The 20,486-nt window shown below is 45.0% G+C and overlaps 1 protein-coding gene across 10 annotated transcripts in view; it reads left to right on the forward strand.

Moving 5' to 3' along the window:
- The first annotated feature begins 6,329 nt into the window (after window positions 1–6,329).
- Window positions 6,330–20,486, forward strand: part of fgfr2 (fibroblast growth factor receptor 2) — a 61,248-nt gene continuing 47,091 nt past the window's right edge. For 3 of the 10 annotated variants that reach the window (XM_080450019.1, XM_080450025.1, XM_080450024.1), the window contains exons 1-3: window positions 6,331–6,909; window positions 10,508–10,769; window positions 20,095–20,352. In XM_080450019.1, the coding sequence (XP_080306145.1) occupies window positions 10,583–10,769; window positions 20,095–20,352 (445 nt within the window). In that variant the 5' untranslated portion in view covers window positions 6,331–6,909; window positions 10,508–10,582. Of the gene's footprint in view, window positions 6,910–10,507; window positions 10,770–20,094; window positions 20,353–20,486 lie in introns of all 10 variants that reach the window. The other 7 variants (XM_080450023.1, XM_080450027.1, XM_080450022.1 and 4 more) reach the window with 4 other exon arrangements.

The following is a 20,486-nucleotide window of genomic DNA, read 5'->3' on the forward strand; positions in this document are numbered from 1 at the left end:
TCAAACCAGGGTGGCTTCTCTAATCTGGACAGTGCTTTATTATTGATTGGGGTAAATAGCTAAATGGCTCACGTCAGCAGATGCCATTTCTGGGGTAACTAGAGGGATATGATCTTTTGCATCTCCCTGTACACTGTATTTATATTGAAAATTCTACAACTCAAAATGTGGAATGCCCTGACACCACTCATTAAACTTTAATGATTAAAGGATGTGTATCACTGGTTTCTTTCTAAATTGGCCTGAAAAAACATCTACCAGGAGATTTTTCTCCTTTTGTACAGTGTTTGTATTTGTTGATTACATGTATTATTGTGTTAATTGTCTCCGCCAGGCCGAAAGGCATGGCGAGAGAGTATGTTTTACACCCCGTCCGTCCGTCCGTGTGTCCTTGTGTCCGTGTGTCCGTGTGTCCGTGTGTCCGTGTGTCCGTCCGTCCGTCTGTGACCAGCTAATCTCTGGCACCGTTGTCTTGATCGCCGCGAAACTGTGCACACACATTCCCTGGATGCCAATTCAGAACCTTTGCCCCGAATTCTTCTCATGGGCCTTTTATAGCGCCACCAGGAGGCCGATTTGTGCAAAACAATTTTTTTGACAGTACTCCTACAGATTTTGTCCAAAAGTCACGCAAATCGGTACAAAGTATCTCTATAGTCATTAAACGAAACGGGTCTTTCAGATTTCTCATATTCCATCCTGATTGGCTAAAAATGTCTTCCAAAGTTTGCAGGAGTGCTCCATTTTGAACAAAATGCCTCAAATAATGAACACAGCATGCAATTTCCGTGAAATTTTGCACGCACAGTCCCATTAGGCAGAGGAAGAACTACCATTTGAATTTTGTCAAATCAGCCTCATGGTGGCGCTATAATAGGCCGATTCGTGTTTTTACCTATAACTGCACCGATCCGTGTAAAACTTTGTATGCACACTCCCTAGAGGTCAAGGAAAAACCTTTGCCCTGCATTTTTCACATCTGCCTTTTATAGCGCCACCAGGAGGCCGACTTATGTAAAACACATTATTTTATACTACTCCTTCCAATTTTATCCAAATTTCACGCAAATCGGTACACATGATCTCTATAGTCATGTGATCATGACGGATGTGTTTGATTTTTCATATTCCATACTGATTGGCTAAGATTGACATCTAAAGTTTGCATTATTGGCTTGTTTTGAACAACATTCCGCAAATCATGAACGCAGCGTCCAATTGCGCTCAAACTTTGCACGCACATTCACACTATGTTGAGGAACAAATGCCACCCTTTTAACATTGGCCTGTTATAGCGCCACCAACAGGTCTAATTTAGCGAAACAAAAGTTTTTAACAAAATGCCTCAAATCATGAATGCAGTCAGTGTCCGATTGTCGTGCAAGGCCTAAGAAGACATGGCACCCTTTTCACGTTGGCCTATTATAGCGCCACCAGGAGGCCACAATAGCCTACCTGACCTGGCGGAGACCTGTGCTCCGAGGAGCACTTTTTCTAGTTTGTTATGCTATGTTGATGAATTGAATACACAGGACCACAATGGAAACAAGTCCCCAGGATTTTTTTGTGTTGTCCTTAATGTCTGATTGTACTGTACCACGTGCTGTTTACATTTCTGACTAATAAAATATTTAATCAATCAATCAAAAAAAGAAAGTCCATTGCAGCTTCTGCTTTTGTCAGTGCAACCTTGTGAACCTTGAGTTTTCTTCAGAATAATCTGACAGTTGGCCAGTGATTTTTCCTTCACGTCTCATATGCACAACACAGCATGTATGTCCCCCCCTGAAAGAACATCTGGCTACACACCTTCCTCTAACCTTTTTTTGGGGGGGGTCATCCCAGAGTTGTAGAGTAGCTATTTATGGTTCAAATTAAACCCTGAGGCATGCATCTGATTCTTATTCCTCTCTCCATGTTCCCCCACACTTCTACCTTACTCACGCACGCACGCACGCACGCACGCACGCACGCACGCACGCACGCACGCACGCACGCACGCACGCACGCACGCACGCACGCACGCACGCACGCACACACACACACACACACACACACACACACACACACACACACACACACACACACACACACACACACACACACACACACACACACTTGTTTCAGATTTAATGTAGGATATGAGTCACCTTACTTTTGTTTTGATGTTATAATTATATTGTCAAATATATACATCAAGAGAGAAAAAAGAGGTTTCTCAGGGATTTCTATATAATAACACATCACTGCCATTCACTATTAACCACACCACCCTCGAAGAAGAAAGATGAGATCCCATAGACTAGACTAGAGAGAACAAGACTGTTTTGTTACTCAGGGATACTCTTTTGACAGGGAATATCTCTTTTGGAACTTCACAGCTTTCACTGAGACAAAGGGAGGAGCTTTGCCGCTCTGGCCCAGCTCACTGTGAGGGAGTGGATTGTCTATGTGCCACCACAGTAAAAAGAAATAACAAAAAAAACACTGTATACTAGCTGATTGACTGTCTCCAATAGTGGCTTTTACACGGCAACCACTCCTTAAGCCCAATTTATACATAATCGTACAACGATGTTGCTTGCCTGCATCTACAAGCTCACAGTGCTTTTTGGATGCAACGTGTTGTAAGCTTGTAGATCTGCTATTGCTGTGTGACACTGTCGCACAACAAAGCATAAATCTGGCTTTACGTTATTATTATGTTGTTACTAATATACTGTTGGGATTATAGCAGATGTACTGTGTTAGCTGTGTGCAGGGACTCCTAAGGCTCACGTCCTAAACTTGGGATATGACCCTGAACTTTTTACACCACAACCAACTACTAAATTCCAGTGGAAGGGAAGAGCTGGTATAAATCACTGAACATCAGATGAAATGCTATCCCAACCGGTTTAAAGTGGTGAGGCTCAACAAGTGGGGACAGACAGGAGGGTTTAATGTGAACCAATTAGCCAGTCCCAGACAAAGAGAACCAAAGGCCAGTGTTGATTAGCTCACTCCAATAGCATCTCAGATTAGCATATCAGCAGGAGGCAGGCTTAATGACTGGTGAGTGGCTTAGCTCATATAATGCCCAAAGCTTCAAACATCAAATAATACTAGCCTCTCAGTACTACTAATGCTGCTGCTACTACTTCTACTACTACTAATAATAATAATTGCAAGCCGTAAATATAATGTTTCATACCAAAAATGTAGTTACAAGTAGGCCTACATTACAAAATAAAAACATTATATTCTAAAAACAAGACAGAGTATAATAATTGTGCAATTGAAAAGGCTTTTCAGAAAAAAACAAAGCAATCTGAGACTTATCTGAATGAATACAACTTGTAACCAATCATTATGTTATTATCACTTTGGATAAAAGCGTCTGCTAAATGACTGTAATGTAATGTAATAATGTAATGTAATATCAGTATGTTATACAATGGTACCTAGAACAACTGCTCCCTACTTTAGTGTGTGTGTGTGTGTGTGTGTGTGTGTGTGTGTGTGTGTGTGTGTGTGTGTGTGTGTGTGTGTGTGTGTGTGTGTGTGTGTGTGTGTGTGTGTGTGTGTGTGTGTGTGTGTGTGTGTGTGTGTGACATCCCCCTACATATTAGCTATATTAAAATGTAAATTGGAAGAAAAAGTTTTCTGGATTACTGTGGTGAGAGAATTACTTCCCTTCATCTGTTTACAGGTCTACAGTGATGTGCTAAGTGAACATGAGCTTTGTGTGCTACATTCATTAGCAGCACGAGCTGAGCTGTGATTGGTCTACATTTGTGGGGACAGAGATATAGGGACAGAGACACAGACAAACCCTGTTTTAAACAATATTGAACATAATAATTGACAAATAGCCTGAATTGGAGCAGCCGCTTTACATCAGCTTATATATGCTCAACATAAAAAGTAAGCCTATAAGAAACAGTTTTCAGTGAAAACCATTCTGCTGAGACGCCCTCCTGGTGATTTCTATCAACAGTGACAGAATCGATATGTTCATCTTAAGATGCTGATGACAATATATTAGCACGTCACTTTTATTTTCCTCTCACATCATTGCCTGGTTCATTTCTAACATGTTGACTGGTGGTGGAGAGCATGGGGAGGGGGATTAGAGACAGAATGGAAGAAAGGACAAAGATGGGACGACTGTGGAGAGGTGGAGATGAGAAAGGACAATGACAGGTTGATGTATACCTCTGCACGGGGGGGAATGAGTTCACCCAATTCTCAGTCAAAGGCTGTGCGCTTCAATTTGACAAGGTTTCTTTCAAATCTGTGCTGCTCGAACAGCGGAAAATAAATTGGGATTCGTAAATGGACTTATGTGTGAATGGAGAAAGAGAAAATGAGAAGGGGTAGGAGGTATTTTTTTCCTGTTAGTCAAACTCTCCTTCGTTACCTCTCGCTCCCCTCTTTTTTCAACCCGAGCTGTCACCCTCCAGCACTTCTGTGCTGATGGCTTTACTGAGGCTGACAGAGATGGAGAGGACAAGGAAAAAAAGAGGGAACAGAAAACAGACATAAAACTCTCCATTCACAAGCAAAACTGTGATGGCCTAATAGAGCTCCCTTTTCTAAGGCAGGGCGCTCTGCCTTAGAATAGGGAGCTCTATTAGTCCATTTATTCAAAATGAATGGAAAAGTTTTCCTTCCTTGATTAAATAGGGGATTCAAAATAAGAACTTAGAAGAGGGAGATTAGATTCTCCCACCCTCCCATCTGTCTCCCTTTTCTTTCAGAACCCCTGAGAGACTGGACCAATGTGGGAGAGAGAGCTCGAGCTGTTAACTGGCTAGTTAAGTTATAGGAGCCCTCCATTTCTCCTGCATAAACTCTCCTTTGTTTGTTGTAGGTGTTGTTTTTCTAGTAGTCGATGACTGTTGTGAATGTTGAATGTGGACAGATTTGTTGAAATAAGAACATGTAGCTGCATAGTATTAGCCCCCCCCCCCCCCCCATCTGAGGGGTTCCTCAGATGATAGTGGAGTGACAATTTAAGGACTTTTAAGACCTTTTTAATACCTCAAGAAAAGATAAAGACCTGAACAAGCTCACAAGTTGTGAGCTTGCTGTAGTAGATCTGCTATTTTCACAATATTTATCTGTGGAACGAAGTCAAGCAAAATAGGGGGTCCCCAGTTCAAATATGATTATTTGGGGGGGGGGGGGGGCACCGCCTGACAAGGTTGAGAACCACTGTATTAGCCTCAGCCTGTATGTTACAATGTTATACGCATGTCTTTGCACAGATGTTACACGTTGACCACAGAGCGGCGTTGTTTCTGCGGGTTGAAGAGATTTCAGAACTGAATTTGTAGTCAGCAAAGTTGAGGCCACTAGTTGGAGGCTGGATCCCATAGCCCGGACGGACGGCCGTGCAGTGATTGGCTCCGTTATTAATGTGGTGGTAGCTTAAACAATGGTTTGGATTTAGTGTACTACAACAGAAGTGACGTCTTCAAATAATATCTCAGACAGAAAAGCTCGTGTATGTAAAAACAAACAGGCAACAGTGCAGATCACCATAATAATAATAAAAGATATTCTCACTTCAGAGATTGCCTGTCAACCGGCTACCCAATCACAACGTGGCCATCCTTTTTGGACCATGGGACCTCTAATACTCTCTCATGTGATTGGTGGAGAGACGCAGAGCCAAAAAACACTGCGGCCAGGAAGCGGCTCGTATTAAGCGTTGCCAGGTTTTGCAAGTGAAACAAGCAACTAGGTCTATGAAAACAAGCCCAAAAGAAGCAACTTTGATTGATTTATGTATGTATGTACTGTACTTTATTTAGTAAGACATGAGAACAACAGTACATGGAAGTACAAAACATCCATGTACTGTTGGACAGGAGCCCTTTAGACTATTTGAAAATAGCCGATCTACAAGCTCACAACGTGTCACGATTGTGAGCTTGTAGATCTGCTATTTTCCATAAAATCTAGAAGAAAAAATTGGAATATTTTTAAACATTTTAACAACACAAATCTTGTATGGGGGTCCCTGGCATGAAATATTTTCAGATGGGGGTCTGCGGAAAAATTCATATTAATTTGGGCATGAAAATGTTTGAGAACCACTGATTTAAAGAACATAAGGAAACAAGCCCAAAATAAGCAACTACACTTCAGAAGAAAAACAAAACAAAAAACACAACCCCGCAACTACTGATATTTTCAAGCAACTTTTCAGAAAAATAAGCCCAAAGTCGCTTATAAAAAGTGGACATGGCAACACTGGCTCGTATTTCAGGGGGGAGTGACACCCACTGGATGGAGGGAGGAGGGGGCCGTGGTGGAGTGTGTGCTCCGACGTAAGGAGAAGAAAAAAATAGTAAACCTGACAAAGCGTCTGAGAAGAACAGAACAGTACCAGGATTGTCGGGGGGGAAAAGACGCTCTTTCGCAAGGGACCATACATTGATGGATTCTATGTTTTTGTATAAGATCATCTGTCCTCTTCTACCTTCGTTCTGCCTCCATTTAGTGGAGATCAGTGCTGCTGCTGGAGGAACAACTAGAACACACTGACATGTTTTTGCCTCTAGAAGAAACTTGGTGATCGGGAGGAAAGTTTCGGGGACTATATTTTTTCCCCACAAGTCATTTCTTCGCAGGATACGAAAGCAAAGCAAAGTCGGATTTCTTTTTTTATGCACTGGACTTACTGGGGTTTGGAATATACTTTCTCTGTTTCTCTGATCTGAGTTGATCTGAGCTGGTTTGTGGAATAGAGAGTTTTAAAAAAAAGCAGCATTTTTTTGCTGCAGTGTGTGGAGAATCGGCTCCGTCGGGAGTTGTACTAGACATTCCTCCCCTGTATTTCGGCCCATGCACTGATCGCCTCCCTGATCTGTGCATGAGAACACACTAGAGATCTGCAAGATTTACCAGTCCTCCCTGGTAAGTTGTTTCTGTCCAGAAGAGAAATCAGTTGAAAAAGTTTCTTTATTGTGAAGACTGATTGATTGATTGAATACTTTATTAGACAGAAATGCAAACAGCACTTGGTCTAAAAGGATTTACACACAAAAAAGTCCTAGTGGACTTGTTTCCATCGAGGTCCTATGTATTCAATTCATCAACATAACATAAAAATAACACCATAAATCAATATCATCAGACTTTGGCTGTCTGACATATGTGGGAATAGTTTATAACGTTTTTCGCTTTGTTTGTTTCTTTTTTTTCTTTCTTTCCTTTCTTTTGTTTTGTTTAAGTTAAAACAAAACAAAAATGTTATGGTGCTGTGTACTTACGAGTAGAATAATCTATGCCTTTTCTAAAACTCCAATGACACCATTTAATGTAGAAGTTGTCATGGAACTTTGACTAATACATTTTTAGGCTAGTTTGGTGGAAAAATAGATCCGTCCCAATGTTTGAAGTTTTTTAAAGACTGCTGTTGTGGTTTCTATGATCCTAAACTGTCCTTCTATTTAGAACTGTATTTAAAAACACGGATAAGTGCCACTAAAACCGGTCATACGTACCAAACCAAACCTTTTAGGTATTTGTTGTTTAAAAATGTGAACATTTAACAGCTGCTTACATCATGCGTTTTAGCGCCATTAAACAAGTGTCTTGGTTATTTATTACTTTGCTTTAATTTTCTACATTGCATTTATGGTGCCAATTATCCCGTGACCGCAGTTGTTTTTTCACTACTTGGTGCTGGAGCCCTAAATCACTGATCTGCTCTAAATGAGCCCCTATTGTAGGAAAAAAAAGACCAACTGATTTGAATTTCAATAGGGATTCAATCAGTGCCAAGAAATGTCATTCAGAGCCCATGGTTTAAATAGAGGCTATAGTAAATGTATAGAAGCGACAGCCCTCATGTGTCCGAATGTCATGCTGACAGCAACATTTAAAAGACTATGGTGCTTTCAGAGCATATAGCCTGTTACAGTGGCTCTCAAACGTTTTCATGCCAAAGACCCCCAAATTGATATGTAATTTGGCCATGGACCCCCATCTGAAAAGGGTTTGTGTCAGTATTTTCCAAACATTTTTAGATATTTCTGTCTTTTTTTTCTCAAAAATAGCAGATCTACAAGTGTGAGCCTGTAGATCTGCTATTTTTCAATAGCCAACATATAAATGGATAAAGTGGTTAAAATGATTGTAATGCTATCTGATAACTACTTTTGCTGGGGACCCCCTGGAACCCCCCCCCCCCCCCGGGGCCCAGGACCCCACTTTGAGAACCACTGGTCTTTTAGACGGATAGAGATTTTTGTCTGAATTTGATGTCTCTAGTCTGTTGACTCTGATCGCGGTGTTTTGTCATTAGATTACGGTCGGTTGTGTGGATGTGTTACAATACATGCATGCATAGGTCATGATGAAGAAATCGGTCCCCTAAATGGCCATATAAATGACCTAAATGACCATAATATATCTGTTCAGTTACGCATGGATCCTTCGACGCGTCCCGTCCAGCCCAGGGGTCAATCACCATGCTGGCTTGTGGTGGACATTTTTTATTAAAATTATGATTTTTTTGCCACGGACATACAAATGAGTGAACAATAATATTACCAGAAACATATAAAGAGCTAGCCCTAAATATACTGTATAGTACAGTGGTCAAGGGGACCCTTCGGAGTTATTATGGGGGTCCTTGAAAAGTCTTAAAAAAGTCTGTACCAGTGGACTCCTAATAGTGCCATATTATAGTGTCATAGACTCATAGTAAATCAGTGTCATACATATTCTGAAGAAAACCTAGAGACTGACAGTCAGAAATTGAGTCTTATGATCACAATAAGAATATTATAATGTTATGCAAAAACAAAATCTTAACATTTGCCACGGACACATTAAGTCCTTGTTGTACGGACATTATTGATGACCACACTGGTCCCGTCGCTTCCTCGCTGTCATTGAGTCGGAACTAGAGCACCTCTGATCCTCAGGAGGCCCATTAGATTAGAGATCAACCACACGCCGGACGTGTATCTCTCGCTACAACAAGGCAAATGACATGCGTCTGTCCGAGTATAAACCGATCAATACTTCCAGCTGGAACAGAGGGAGGGAGCGCAGGGAAGCGTGACTCTCGGGGTCGTAGTGCAAAAACCTCCGCCGTCTCCCTGGAGGCTGCAGCAGCCCTCCAGAGACCAGAGTCTAGTGCAATCGGATTGCACCGCGCAGATGTCGCGCCAATAGATCTTTGTGTCCCGATTTTAGGACGTTTGAATTAAGGCTTTCCCTTTGTCTCACAATCAAGTCACTTAGAGATTGGAAATGCAATTAAGTGTTGGTGACGACTCCTGCAGTCTCTATGGTGACGATTTGTCTTTGACACAGATGGGATGATGCTGCAACAGGTTTTTGGCGCATCTGTCTGTGTGACGCGCCGAGCTAATGTCCCCTGAGCACTGCATGTAATACGCGACAATTGTGTTAGGGGTGTTAGACAGGGGGTTTTCAACGTTTTTCAGCCCAAGGACCCCCTAGCTGAGAGAGATGAAGCAGGGACCCCCCCACACTACATTTATATTAACCATTTAAACCCTCAATACTTGACCGTTGGCTCTGTAGCCTACTTAGTACTCTGTACTTAGCCTGCTCTTTTTTCCCTCTACACCAAACTTCTTTGCCGAAAATAGCAGATCTACAAGCTCACAACGCCTCACGCTTGTAGATCTGCTATTTTTGGCTACTGTTCCCCTCAGAATAGGGATGCGAGGGTTAGTGTAAAAAAAAGTCCCTATCCCCAAATATTTGTTGGCCCCCCTGTAGTAACTTTGAGGACCCCCTAGGGGTCCCGGACCCCCTGTGTTAGAGATTGTAAATTGTGTTTTGAGATTTTATTAGGCCTATTATTAAGATTTTGTATTTTATTATACACTTCATGTCCCATATTCCAGAGAAAATTATGTTGACCACTGACACTGTACACTATCAAGTCTGTGTTCATATTTTGGCACTCATGCCTTTATTATGTTGTAATTACTGATTACAAGGACCTAAAATAAATAACGTCATGTCGGCATTACCAGACTTAACATCAAAACAACGTGTAACATGAAATTTAAATAAACGGATTATCTACAACACTAGATTGCTTCAGACAGACGGCGCCTGCTAATGTGTCTGCTGCAAATCTGACAATACAGGGCAGAAATGACCGTAAAAGCGTAGTGTGGTAGTCAGTGTGTGTTCACTGTCAGTGCATCACAGCTTCGGTATGTCTGTGGCATGGCTTGTTTGACAGCATTTTGAAACATGGCCATGCTTTCTCTCCCATTCTGTCTCTCCTCTTTGTATTTCATTGCCATGTAGAATAAATGAAAGTACAAGTCTGTGCTGGAGTGTCCTATGAAATAGTTTTATAATTGCATTTCACTGATCTTATCTTCGCGTTTCTCTGCCTCTCTCTCCCCCATTCATGCCTCCTCTCGCCTCCTCCATCATCGGGAATTTCACGACCGCCACCAATGACCGTCCCTTTCCTCTCCTCTCCTCTTTGGGCTCCCTTACTGTCCTCCAGCCCAGGTGATTGGGTGAATTCCAGTGAGTGAAAGGCCGAACAGGCTGCAGTTGATGGTTGGGCGGTGCCCCTCAGATGGGATCAGTGTCCAGGGGGAGGCGAAGGAGGGGGGCATGGAGAGCCCTGCTGCTGGCTCCCACTAAGGGCATGGCCTCTTGGGCCTGGCTGCTGGCCGCCGTTCTGCTGTCCCTGTTGGCCGTCAGTGCGGCCCGGCCGCCCCTGACCGCCGCCAAGGAGGAAGAGGCCACTCTGGAACCTGAAGGTAAGCAACGGAGAGAGGGTGACCACTGCCACGGGGAGGGGTGGTGGGAGAGAAGGGACTGGAGGAGAAGCGGGGTACAAAACTTGTTAATCTAGTTTTCCTTGCTGTGATAAGAGATGGGGAGAGAGGGATTGCACCCCTTGATTCTAGTCCTGACTCAAATCTGGAGAAGGGAATTCACAATCCCTCCTTCCCCTTTAATATATTTAAAAAAAGCAACCCAACTAGTCTAATGGTTGCCACCCGGTGGTTTACAACTAGCTGCCAATTTCATTTATCTATTTTTCTTGAGCTCATCATAGTTTACGTTATTTCTGAGTGTGAAAAGCAAATCTGTGACCCCATAACCCCAACCCTGTGTGAAAGAGGGTGGGATAGTGTTTATACTGGCATCCCTCACATGCCCCAGTTTCCTAGTGTTAATACAAATGGACCCACAAGGGTTCATTTGGTTCCACTTGTATACTTCAGAGTTAAATTAACACAAAGGATTTTTCTGTGTGGAAAGAAATAATGAGAGGGAGCAAAGAGAGAGGGAAGGAAATAGTGAATTGAGATTCATAGCACAGTTTTACATTGTTTCTTTGGCTCATAAACCGGCTCATGCTCTATGACTTGTGGCGGTGGATGAAAACCTTTGAGCGTGGTTTAAAAGAATATATAGCACAGACAGGCGGTGATTATTATATTTTGTGAAGCTTCTCCTCTCTGTCTCCAGTCACAGAGTCTGGTCAGAGACCGGCTAATTAGAGCTGTTGTGATGGATAGTATGGCGCATTCCAAAGCCTTTTGTTCCCAGGCTTTAATCAACATGCTAATTGCAAGTTGGGTCAGGTCAGAGCATCACTTTTTTAAGCAGCCCCCGAGTCTCTCTCTCTCTACACACACACACACACACACACACACACACACACACACACACACACACACACACACACACACACACACACACACACACACACACACACACACACACACACACACACACTCATTCCCCTCCTCTGCCCTTTTGCCCCAGAGGTCGGGTGTCGGTCTTGCTTGCCTCGAAGAGGCCCACCTTGTGTTTTCTCTTGTTGTTGTTTTTGTTGATCTCGGTCAGACCTCTTGGCTCCAAGCTGCTCAGTCCAGAACAGCAAACCCCCCCGAAGACCCCTAGATGCTACGCTACGTAACCACAGAGAAAACAGTGCAGGGAGGAAGAGGGGGGGGAGAGTTTTCCAGAGTTACCCAATCCCAAGGAAAGTTCTAAGAGGATTTGCACATATTTGACTTCTCCTTTAGATGGAGAGATTACCGAGAGCCAGGAGAGTGGGGGGGAAGTCATGTGACTAAGGATTAAGTGGCTAGACCTGTGGGTCACATGATGAGGGATCAGTCGGGCTGAACCTGGACCCGCTTATCTGATCCCCGATCGGTTTCCCTTTGCACCCTGACAGACACGGGCTGAGCCGGATATTCTCTTACTGCTGCTCTCGGGTCTGTAGCCACCCGGGTCAGCGCTTGGAGCTCCGGGCTAGCCGTACAGGGCTACTCCTCCGAGTGCTGTTGTGATGGTCATGTGGCGAGGCTGGAGACATCAGAATGTATGGCATGTCCTAATGACCTCCACCGAGGTGTTGGGGATCTCGCCCTCCCTCCTAAACCTCTCTGCCCTGCCCAGGCGCCCTGCAGCCTATGCCTGATTTACCCTTGATTGCGTGCCGCGTCGCACATTGAAATGAACAGATCTCGCATTGTGAGCTTGTAGATCTTTTATTTTTGGTGCGCGACACCGGCCACGCAACTATCGAAACCCACTACCTGTGTATGGGGAGTGGTAGATCCACAGCTAGATTCACCCAGATTGCATATCAATGTTGCCTCTATAAAGACCAGAGCCTGCACCCCTGGTGGCCTTGCTAGTTTGTTTACCTGTGTTTAGTGTAACAGTAGGAGTAGAGTGAGCGCGCCGGTGAAAGGCCCCTCACAACAGCCCCATTGTTGTCAGCACAGCCACCTTTAGTATCTATGGGAGTGTTTACCTTGTCCAGGCACTCTCCGTTTGCACTGTGATTAAAATACTCTGAATAACAATGGTGCGAAACACGGGGGGGTACGTGTAGTGTGCATGTATTTGCGTAAACGTGTGTTTTGTGTGTGTGTTAGTCCTTTTGTGTGTTAGCATTCTCTGCCGTAGGGCCTGTTCAGGCACCTACAAATTGCAATGAGATGAATTTATGTTTGACCACCAGGCACATTGGAACGTAGGCTAATGCCAGTGCAGCTGACAAAAGCAGACGTTTGGCTGCGCATTCCTCAACTGTCTGCCAAACTATATTTTGCAAAAACGGTAAGGTCAGCTCAAGGACAAACACTGAAAGACAGCTTTCTGTGTAAATAAACACGGGGTAAACACTGTGTTATGGCTAAACCCTTATTGTTTAAAACCTAAGAAAGCTTAATAGCAACAAGACGTGAGTGTTGATTTAACTCAGAGAGTGTACAGAATGTAACCAGATGGACCCTAGGGGTACACTCTCTGAGTTACAAATGGATAAATTAACACTGAGTATTTTACTGTGTGAAGATCCCATAAAACAGGATTATGGGCATAGAAATGCACAATATGAACTAATTTAGCTGTCTTGTGACTTTCAATTTCTGTGTAAGTCTAATCTTGGCTATGTAGGTTTCCTTTGTACACCTCTAGCTAAAATGTTTATACATCTGTTGGAGTAAACCAGAGCAGACGTTATTTCTCCACCTGTTACCTTGACTGGGTGGCTATTGGCTAATTAAGATAGATGAACACAGTGTATGAATGGCATACTTTGCTGGTTTTCATGGTATTGGTGGGGGATGTGCGACTGTGCGTGCATGTGCGTAGATGACAGATTGTCACGAGCTATTGGGCTTATTACCTACCTTTGTGTAACATTGTTGTATCTACACAGTGGGGTTCTGGTTGTAAAAGTATAAAACTGTCAGCTGGCTTGTTAATGACATGGTGTGAGTTTGTGTGTTTGTGTGTGTGTGTGTGTGTGTGTGTGTGTGTGTGTGTGTGTGTGTGTGTGTGTGTGTGTGTGTGTGTGTGTGTGTGTGTGTGAACGTGAGCGTCCATGTGCCTATGGCAATGGCACTGAACTCATCCCGCGAAACCAATACAGTGGGTCCGTCTCTTGGTGTGACCAGGGCACTTAGCCTGAATAGACCTCCTTCACATAAAGACGTTTATTACCCTGCCGTTAGTTGGCGTTAGTGTGTGTGTGTGTGTGTGTGTGTGTGTGTGTGTGTGTGCACACTGGCTGAATAGACTGTTATTTGTCTTGGCCGATGCACCAGAAAACGCCTTGTCACTCCACCACGCAATCTCACACCTGTCTGATAAGAGGCTAGTAAAAGCCGCGACCTGTGCCAGCTTGTGCCTCCAGCGCTCTGTCTACGCCACGCCACGGCGTGGGGCACTGCCGGAGTCAGACGGGCACCTGGCTGCGATGGCACTGATGGAGTGAGTGCACAGTGCGTTAAGAGACAAACACAGAATTAAAAAGTAAAAGAGCTCTGGTTGCGCAGCACACCTGTACATCTAATGCGATAACATTTATATTCATGAGTTTGTAATGACAAACATTACATGCGCAGGTGCATTAACAGGCATAGTAGTTACACTCTCAGTACTTTGCACTTGGTATGTAGTTATTATTCATACTAAGAAACAATATTTTTGTATTAACCACTTGAGCCGTATTTTATACTAAGGTAATTATACTTCTGTAGTGTCATGCGCTGAAAATAGCTAATCTACAAGCTTGTCGCATTGCTTGTAAATTCTAGATTTTGCCTATAATAACATGCCGAAAGTAGGGACACAGGTGGAAAGTGGTTAATATGTTATATTTTATATCACGCAAAAAAACATTTTGCAACTAATCAGCGGTGGGGTTGACCAAAGGTTTTCTTTTCTTTTGCAGAGCATGGGTAATTATAAGAATGGATTTATAGTCATTTTGCATTATAACTACTGAATGTGTGAATGCAACAACAACAACAACAGCTGTATTTTCCATCCATTACATGGACGGCTCATCAGACAGACAGAGGCCTGAATGAGACACAGCAAAAGCCCAGAAGCTGTTCTAGGAATAGAAGCAGAATACAAATGTCTCTGGGGGCACATGGTGGTTAGTTAGGAGCGGTGCCAACACAGCACAGCCTGGCCCTCATGTGAGGTCAGTAATCAAGGCTTAGCTCTGGGGGTCCCTGACAGACCAGGAGGTCGGTTTGGATTCGCCCCTGTGGGGAGGGGGGTATCGTAAGGGGTGGGTGGGTGTGTGTGTGTGTGTGTGTGTGTGTGTGGAGGGGTGGCGGCTCTGTTGCCATGGACTCTGGTGAGAGCCAGTTGGTAGAGCGGCCCCCTTTGTCATGATAAAAATAAGCAGGAGGGGCCATTTGAATGAGAAAGAGAGCAGACAGCAGAGAAGACAGAGAGAGAGACAAAAAGAGAGAGAAAGTCTTAGGATTTAACTGAAGAGGATGCAGGCAAGAGAGGACAGGAAAAAGAAGGGATCAGATGGGTAGCAGAGATAATGTGATTTGTGTGTGTGCGTGTGCGTGCGTGTGTGTGTGCGTGCGCGCGCGCGTGTGTGTGTGTGTGTGTGTGTGTGTGTGTGTGTGTGTGTGTGTGTGTGTGTGTGTGTGTTTAAGGGCAGGGCAATATGGACAAAATCGAATATCACAATACCTCAATATCAATATTGATACGTGTGTGTGTGTGTGTGTGTGTGTGTGTGTGTGTGTGTGTGTGTGTGTGTGTGTGTGTGTGTGTGTGTGTGTGCGCGTGCAAGCACGCATACCACATAATTATGTTCCTTTTGAAACAGCGATCACCCAAAATCCTAGCCAAAAAGTAACTTGAGTTAAATCCGGTCCTTAAATGAATGATTGAATAAATTAATTAAAACTTTAGGAGCATCACGCCACGCCACCTTCACATCCTCTAGCGTGATGACAGACTGATGGATAAACTTCTTGCTCAGTCTCGCTGCAGACGTTCAGTGAGCCTGATGACTGACAGCCGAAATGGTGTGAATGCGAGAGAGAGAGAGAGAGAGAGAGAGAGAGAGAGAGAGAGAGAGAGAGAGAGAGAGAGAGAGAGAGAGAGAGAGAGAGAGAGAGAGAGAGAGAGAGAGAGAGAGAGAGAGAGAGATGTGGGAGAGGACTGCTCTGCTCCTTATCTGACGTTATGTCAATAATGACCGCCACTAGAGAGAGAGAGAGAGAGAGAGCAAAGAAAGCAAAGATATACCCGTTTTTAAAGGAAGTGGAGAGTGTGACTTCAGTACAAGAGGAGGCAAAATGATGAGGGGAGAATAGAAAGCAGAGACGGAAATGAGTGTGTGTGTGTGTGTGTGTGTGTGTGTGTGTGTGTGTGTGTGTGTGTGTGTGTGTGTGTGTGTGTGTGTGTGCGTGTGTGTGTGTGCGTGCGTGCGTGCGTGCGTGCGTGTGTGTGTGTGTGCGTGCGCGCGTGCGTGTGTGAGTGAGTGTGTGTGCGTCCTTCAGTGCAGATGAAGACGAGGCCTTGCAGAGGTGAAAAATCTGTACTGAAGAGTTTCACCTCAGTCTCAGACTCTCTACTGTGCCAGTTTTCAACACTTCTCCAAGAGACACCGTTAAGTGTACGAGTCTGTGTGTGTGTGTGTGTGTGTCTGTCTGTATTTACATGTGGAAATGTTTTCGATACAGTTACTTGCACAGCTCCAATAGGACTAGCTGTTGTTGCAGTTGTTGTGCAACAGAGTGTTTTGTGTGTCTTGACATGACGTTGAGGCCTCTGCCCAGGCTCTCTTGTACCCCAGAAGTTTTCCCATGAACAATCGGGCATGCTGGGAAGTGTTAACAGGTTGGGGAAGGGGTCAGGGTTAGGCCAGCTGGGTCACGGCAGGGGAGGGACAGGAGGAGGCCATGAGAGAGAGACAGAGAGAGAGAGAGGGAGAGAGAGAGAGGAAGGAGATGTGAAAAAAGTGAAACAGATCAGCGGGAGGAGGGGGCCTTGATGGAGGGAGACAGATGGACCCAGTAGAGATAAGACGACGACCGAGGCAGAACTAACACGTGCATGCTTTCTTAAACAAGACCCACCATTTGGAGAGAGAGAGAATCTGCAGTCTCCCTCCATCTTACTCCCTCTGGCCTTCTACTGTAACCAACGCACACATCGACCCCCCCCCAACATACACACACATGCACACCCACCTGTGATACATGGTGGCACTTGCAGAACTATAAGGATATCCCCTCTCAGCCAACACCCTATCAGCTTTCTATGAAGTCCCTCAGTGGGGCCCCCCCTTTTTTTCTCATAGGTGCTGACAGGAGGTGTAGCCTGTGTGTGTGTGTGTGCGCATATGTGTCTGCACATGTATGTTGTGTGTGTGTAGCTTATGGCGTTTGCCCCGTTCTTGTCAGCTCTCTCTAAAAGAGGCTCTCTTAACAGACATCTTTCTTTGGGAACCTCAACACCTCCCCGTATTCCGTAATCGAACAACGTGGAGAGAGCAGGGGTTAGTTAGTCATGTTGAAATGCTGGCAGTGGCCCGAGGTATGGAAAAGGTACGTAAAAAACAATAAAACAAAGGTGTCGTAGACAGCTCCCATCAATCAGCACAGGAGCTCCACCTCTCTCATCAGACCACACACGCTGCTGGGCGGGCGAGGAAGGGAGGGAGGGGTTCATTATTTCCGGAATGAAGGAAAGAGAGAGAGAGAGAGAGAAAAAAATGGCAATACCGGAACTATACCTGCGTGGGGCTATGTGCCTGGGGGGGTGTTTAGAGGTTCGCGCACAAGCGCTGGCCACCGTCTGGTTGGCGGAATGACGTTCCTTTCCTGCTTGAGCTGGGACGGGATGTGTTTACGTGTGTGTGTGTGTGTGTGTGTGTGTGTGTGTGTGTGTGTGTGTGTGTGTGTGTGTGTCTGTGTGTGTGTGTGTGTGTGTGTGTGTGTGTGTGTGTGTGTGTGTGTGTGTGTGTGTGTGCGTGTGTGTGTGTGTGTGTGTGTGTGTTTGTACAAGGACTCGCGCACACAGTGGGAGTGGAATGTTTTTGCAGAGGTGTGTTGAGGTACAGGTTAGGAGTGCCTTTATAATTATTACTGCCTTCAGCCCAATGCTGTATGTACAGTACACGCATACATACAAACACCATTGCCTCTTTCATAGTTTTTTCCATTGTTGGTTGTTCCCCACCATCCCTCCCCCCCTCAAATAATTGTAATCCCCATCGGCCTGCACACACACACACACACACACACATGCACTTTTTGGACACATTTTTGGAATGCAATAAAAAAGGGAAACTTGAAATTCCTCCATGTTTTTTGTTATAATAGAGCGTTTTACAGAGTGTGTTCAGATTGATCTGCCTTTGCGCTGAGAGAATGTACAGAGTTGCGATTGTGTGATTGTGAGAGCATCTCAGCCTCTGTGAGTCTGTCTGTGTGTGTGTGTGTGTGTGTGTGTGTGTGTGTGTGTGTGTGTGTGTGTGTGTGTGTGTGTGTGTGTGTGTGTGTGTGTGTGTGTGTGTGTGTGTGTGTGTGTGTGTGTGTGTGTGTGTGTGTGTGTGTGTGTGCCTGCCTCACAATCTGACTAGAGTTTGGCTTCAGCATATATACCACCACAATAGCCAACACGTATAGCTCTGGCAGCATTTCTCCATTTGCTCAATGGTTGGTCTCGTGCCAGACGTTCTGCACGGGTGTGGATAAAAACCATGCCGACGTAGCATATTGCAATTTCAGCACGGGCGCTGGAGAGTTGGCTTTGATAGGCTGTGGATGTGCACCTACTCCACTGACACGCTTCCTGTCCCTCCGCGCCGTCGTAGCTAATCAGAGGACAGCGTGTGCGCACACAGTGCCCGCGCGTGCACACACACACACACACACACACACACACACACACACACACACACACACACACACACACACACACACACACACACACACACACACACACACACACACACACACACACACACACACACACACACGCACAGGAGGACTTGGAGCTTCTCCCAGAAGAGAGAAGTTTTTATGCTCTTTGGAGCCGAGCTGAGTTTCTCTCTCCTTTTTTTTTTCGTCCTTGGCCTGCAGATCTTTATGCTGAGGTTGAAACTAGATTCTCCATGGCTATGTTGTGAAAGACAGAACAGAGCAGGAGCAGAGAGAGAGAGAGAGAGAGAGAGAGGGAGAGATGGAAAACAGAAGAGTCAGGCTACACTCGGGTCAAGGTTTTCGGGGCTTAGGCACACTGACAAAAACAGGGGGAAAAAAAGAAAGAAAAGAAAAACGTGAACAGAAAAGAAGAACGCGTACATCCCCCCCCCTCCCCTCCCCTCCCTTCCCCTTCTTGTAACCGCTTCCGTTTTGGACCTTTCTGGCCGCTTTCCTCTCTGATGGGCAGATGACTGGAGTTTTTATCTGGGGTTTTTTTTCGTGCGGAAATCTGCCTGTTCTGCTCGTACTCTCACTCTCTCTCACACACACACATACACACACACACACGCACACACACACACACATGCCGCTGACTGCTTGCCATCTCTGCTGAAGGGGAGGAGAAAGGGGGCGGGCCACTGTCTATCAGCTCAGTATTGTTCAAAAATGTTTTATTTGTTTGTTTGCCTTTTCACACACGCTCTGCTATGGCCGTAACTGCATGCCCAGGCCCGCTGTAAGAACAAGCACACCGCATCACATGCACTGCATAGGCTATAACTGGACACTGGTGTTTCATTTTGAGGGCTCCGACTGACTGGGAAAACTGTGATGTCATCACCCTGGTGTGACTGGGTTACTAAAGTGCACTGCAAACTCCTGAGTGTTAATTTAACCACTTTCATGCCATTATAAGTGAAAATGTTCAAAGATTTTCAAAAAAAAAAACAGAAATAGTTAAAATAGCAGATGTGCAAGCGTGAGTTTGTAGTTCAGCTATTTTTTGCTATTTGTCTTACCATGAATTATATACGGCTTAAGTGGTTAACTCTCTGAGAGTATACGATTGTAATTAAATGGGCCCGTATGGATCCATTTAGATACATTTGGATAAATTAACACTGAGGATTTTACTGTTTGGGCCTCCTCTCTTCTATATTACTCCTCCTGCATACGTTGATTAAAGTGCATCCATTTGGGAGTTATGTGGTGTTTTTATTTTCTTACACTATGGCTCTTTTTTTCCTTTTGCCTGTCCTCCCCTCCTTCTTCTTCATGCACCCTTCCTCTTTTCCCTCCCTCTCTCCTTCACTCCTTCCTTCCAACCCTCGACCCGATCCCACCCGCTCTGCAGAGGTGCCGAACAAATACCAAATCTCTAAGCCCACGGTGTGCTCGGTCCACCCGGGGGAGTTGCTGAAGCTGAGCTGCCCTCTGCCCGCGGCGGGGACCATTACGTGGACCAAGGACGGCAGCTCTCTAGGCGCCAACAACCGCACGCTGATAGAGCAGGAGTTGCTGCAGATCCGCGATGCCACGCACAAGGACTCTGGCCTGTACGCCTGCACCAGCATGGGCAGGGACACGGTCTGCTTCATAGTGAACGTCACAGGTGAGTCAGGGACATAAGGCAGGGACAGGGAGCGTGAGGTAGGTCTTAGGGTAGGGCTACGTTGACAGCTGGGGGAAGAGACAGAGAGGCAGCAGGTTTGCCGCCGTCCACCCTACTGAGGATGGATAGGACGC

Source organism: Gymnoscopelus braueri (genome assembly GCF_963280865.1).
Source record: "Gymnoscopelus braueri genome assembly, chromosome: 14".
NCBI classification, from domain to species: Eukaryota; Metazoa; Chordata; class Actinopteri; order Myctophiformes; family Myctophidae; genus Gymnoscopelus; species Gymnoscopelus braueri.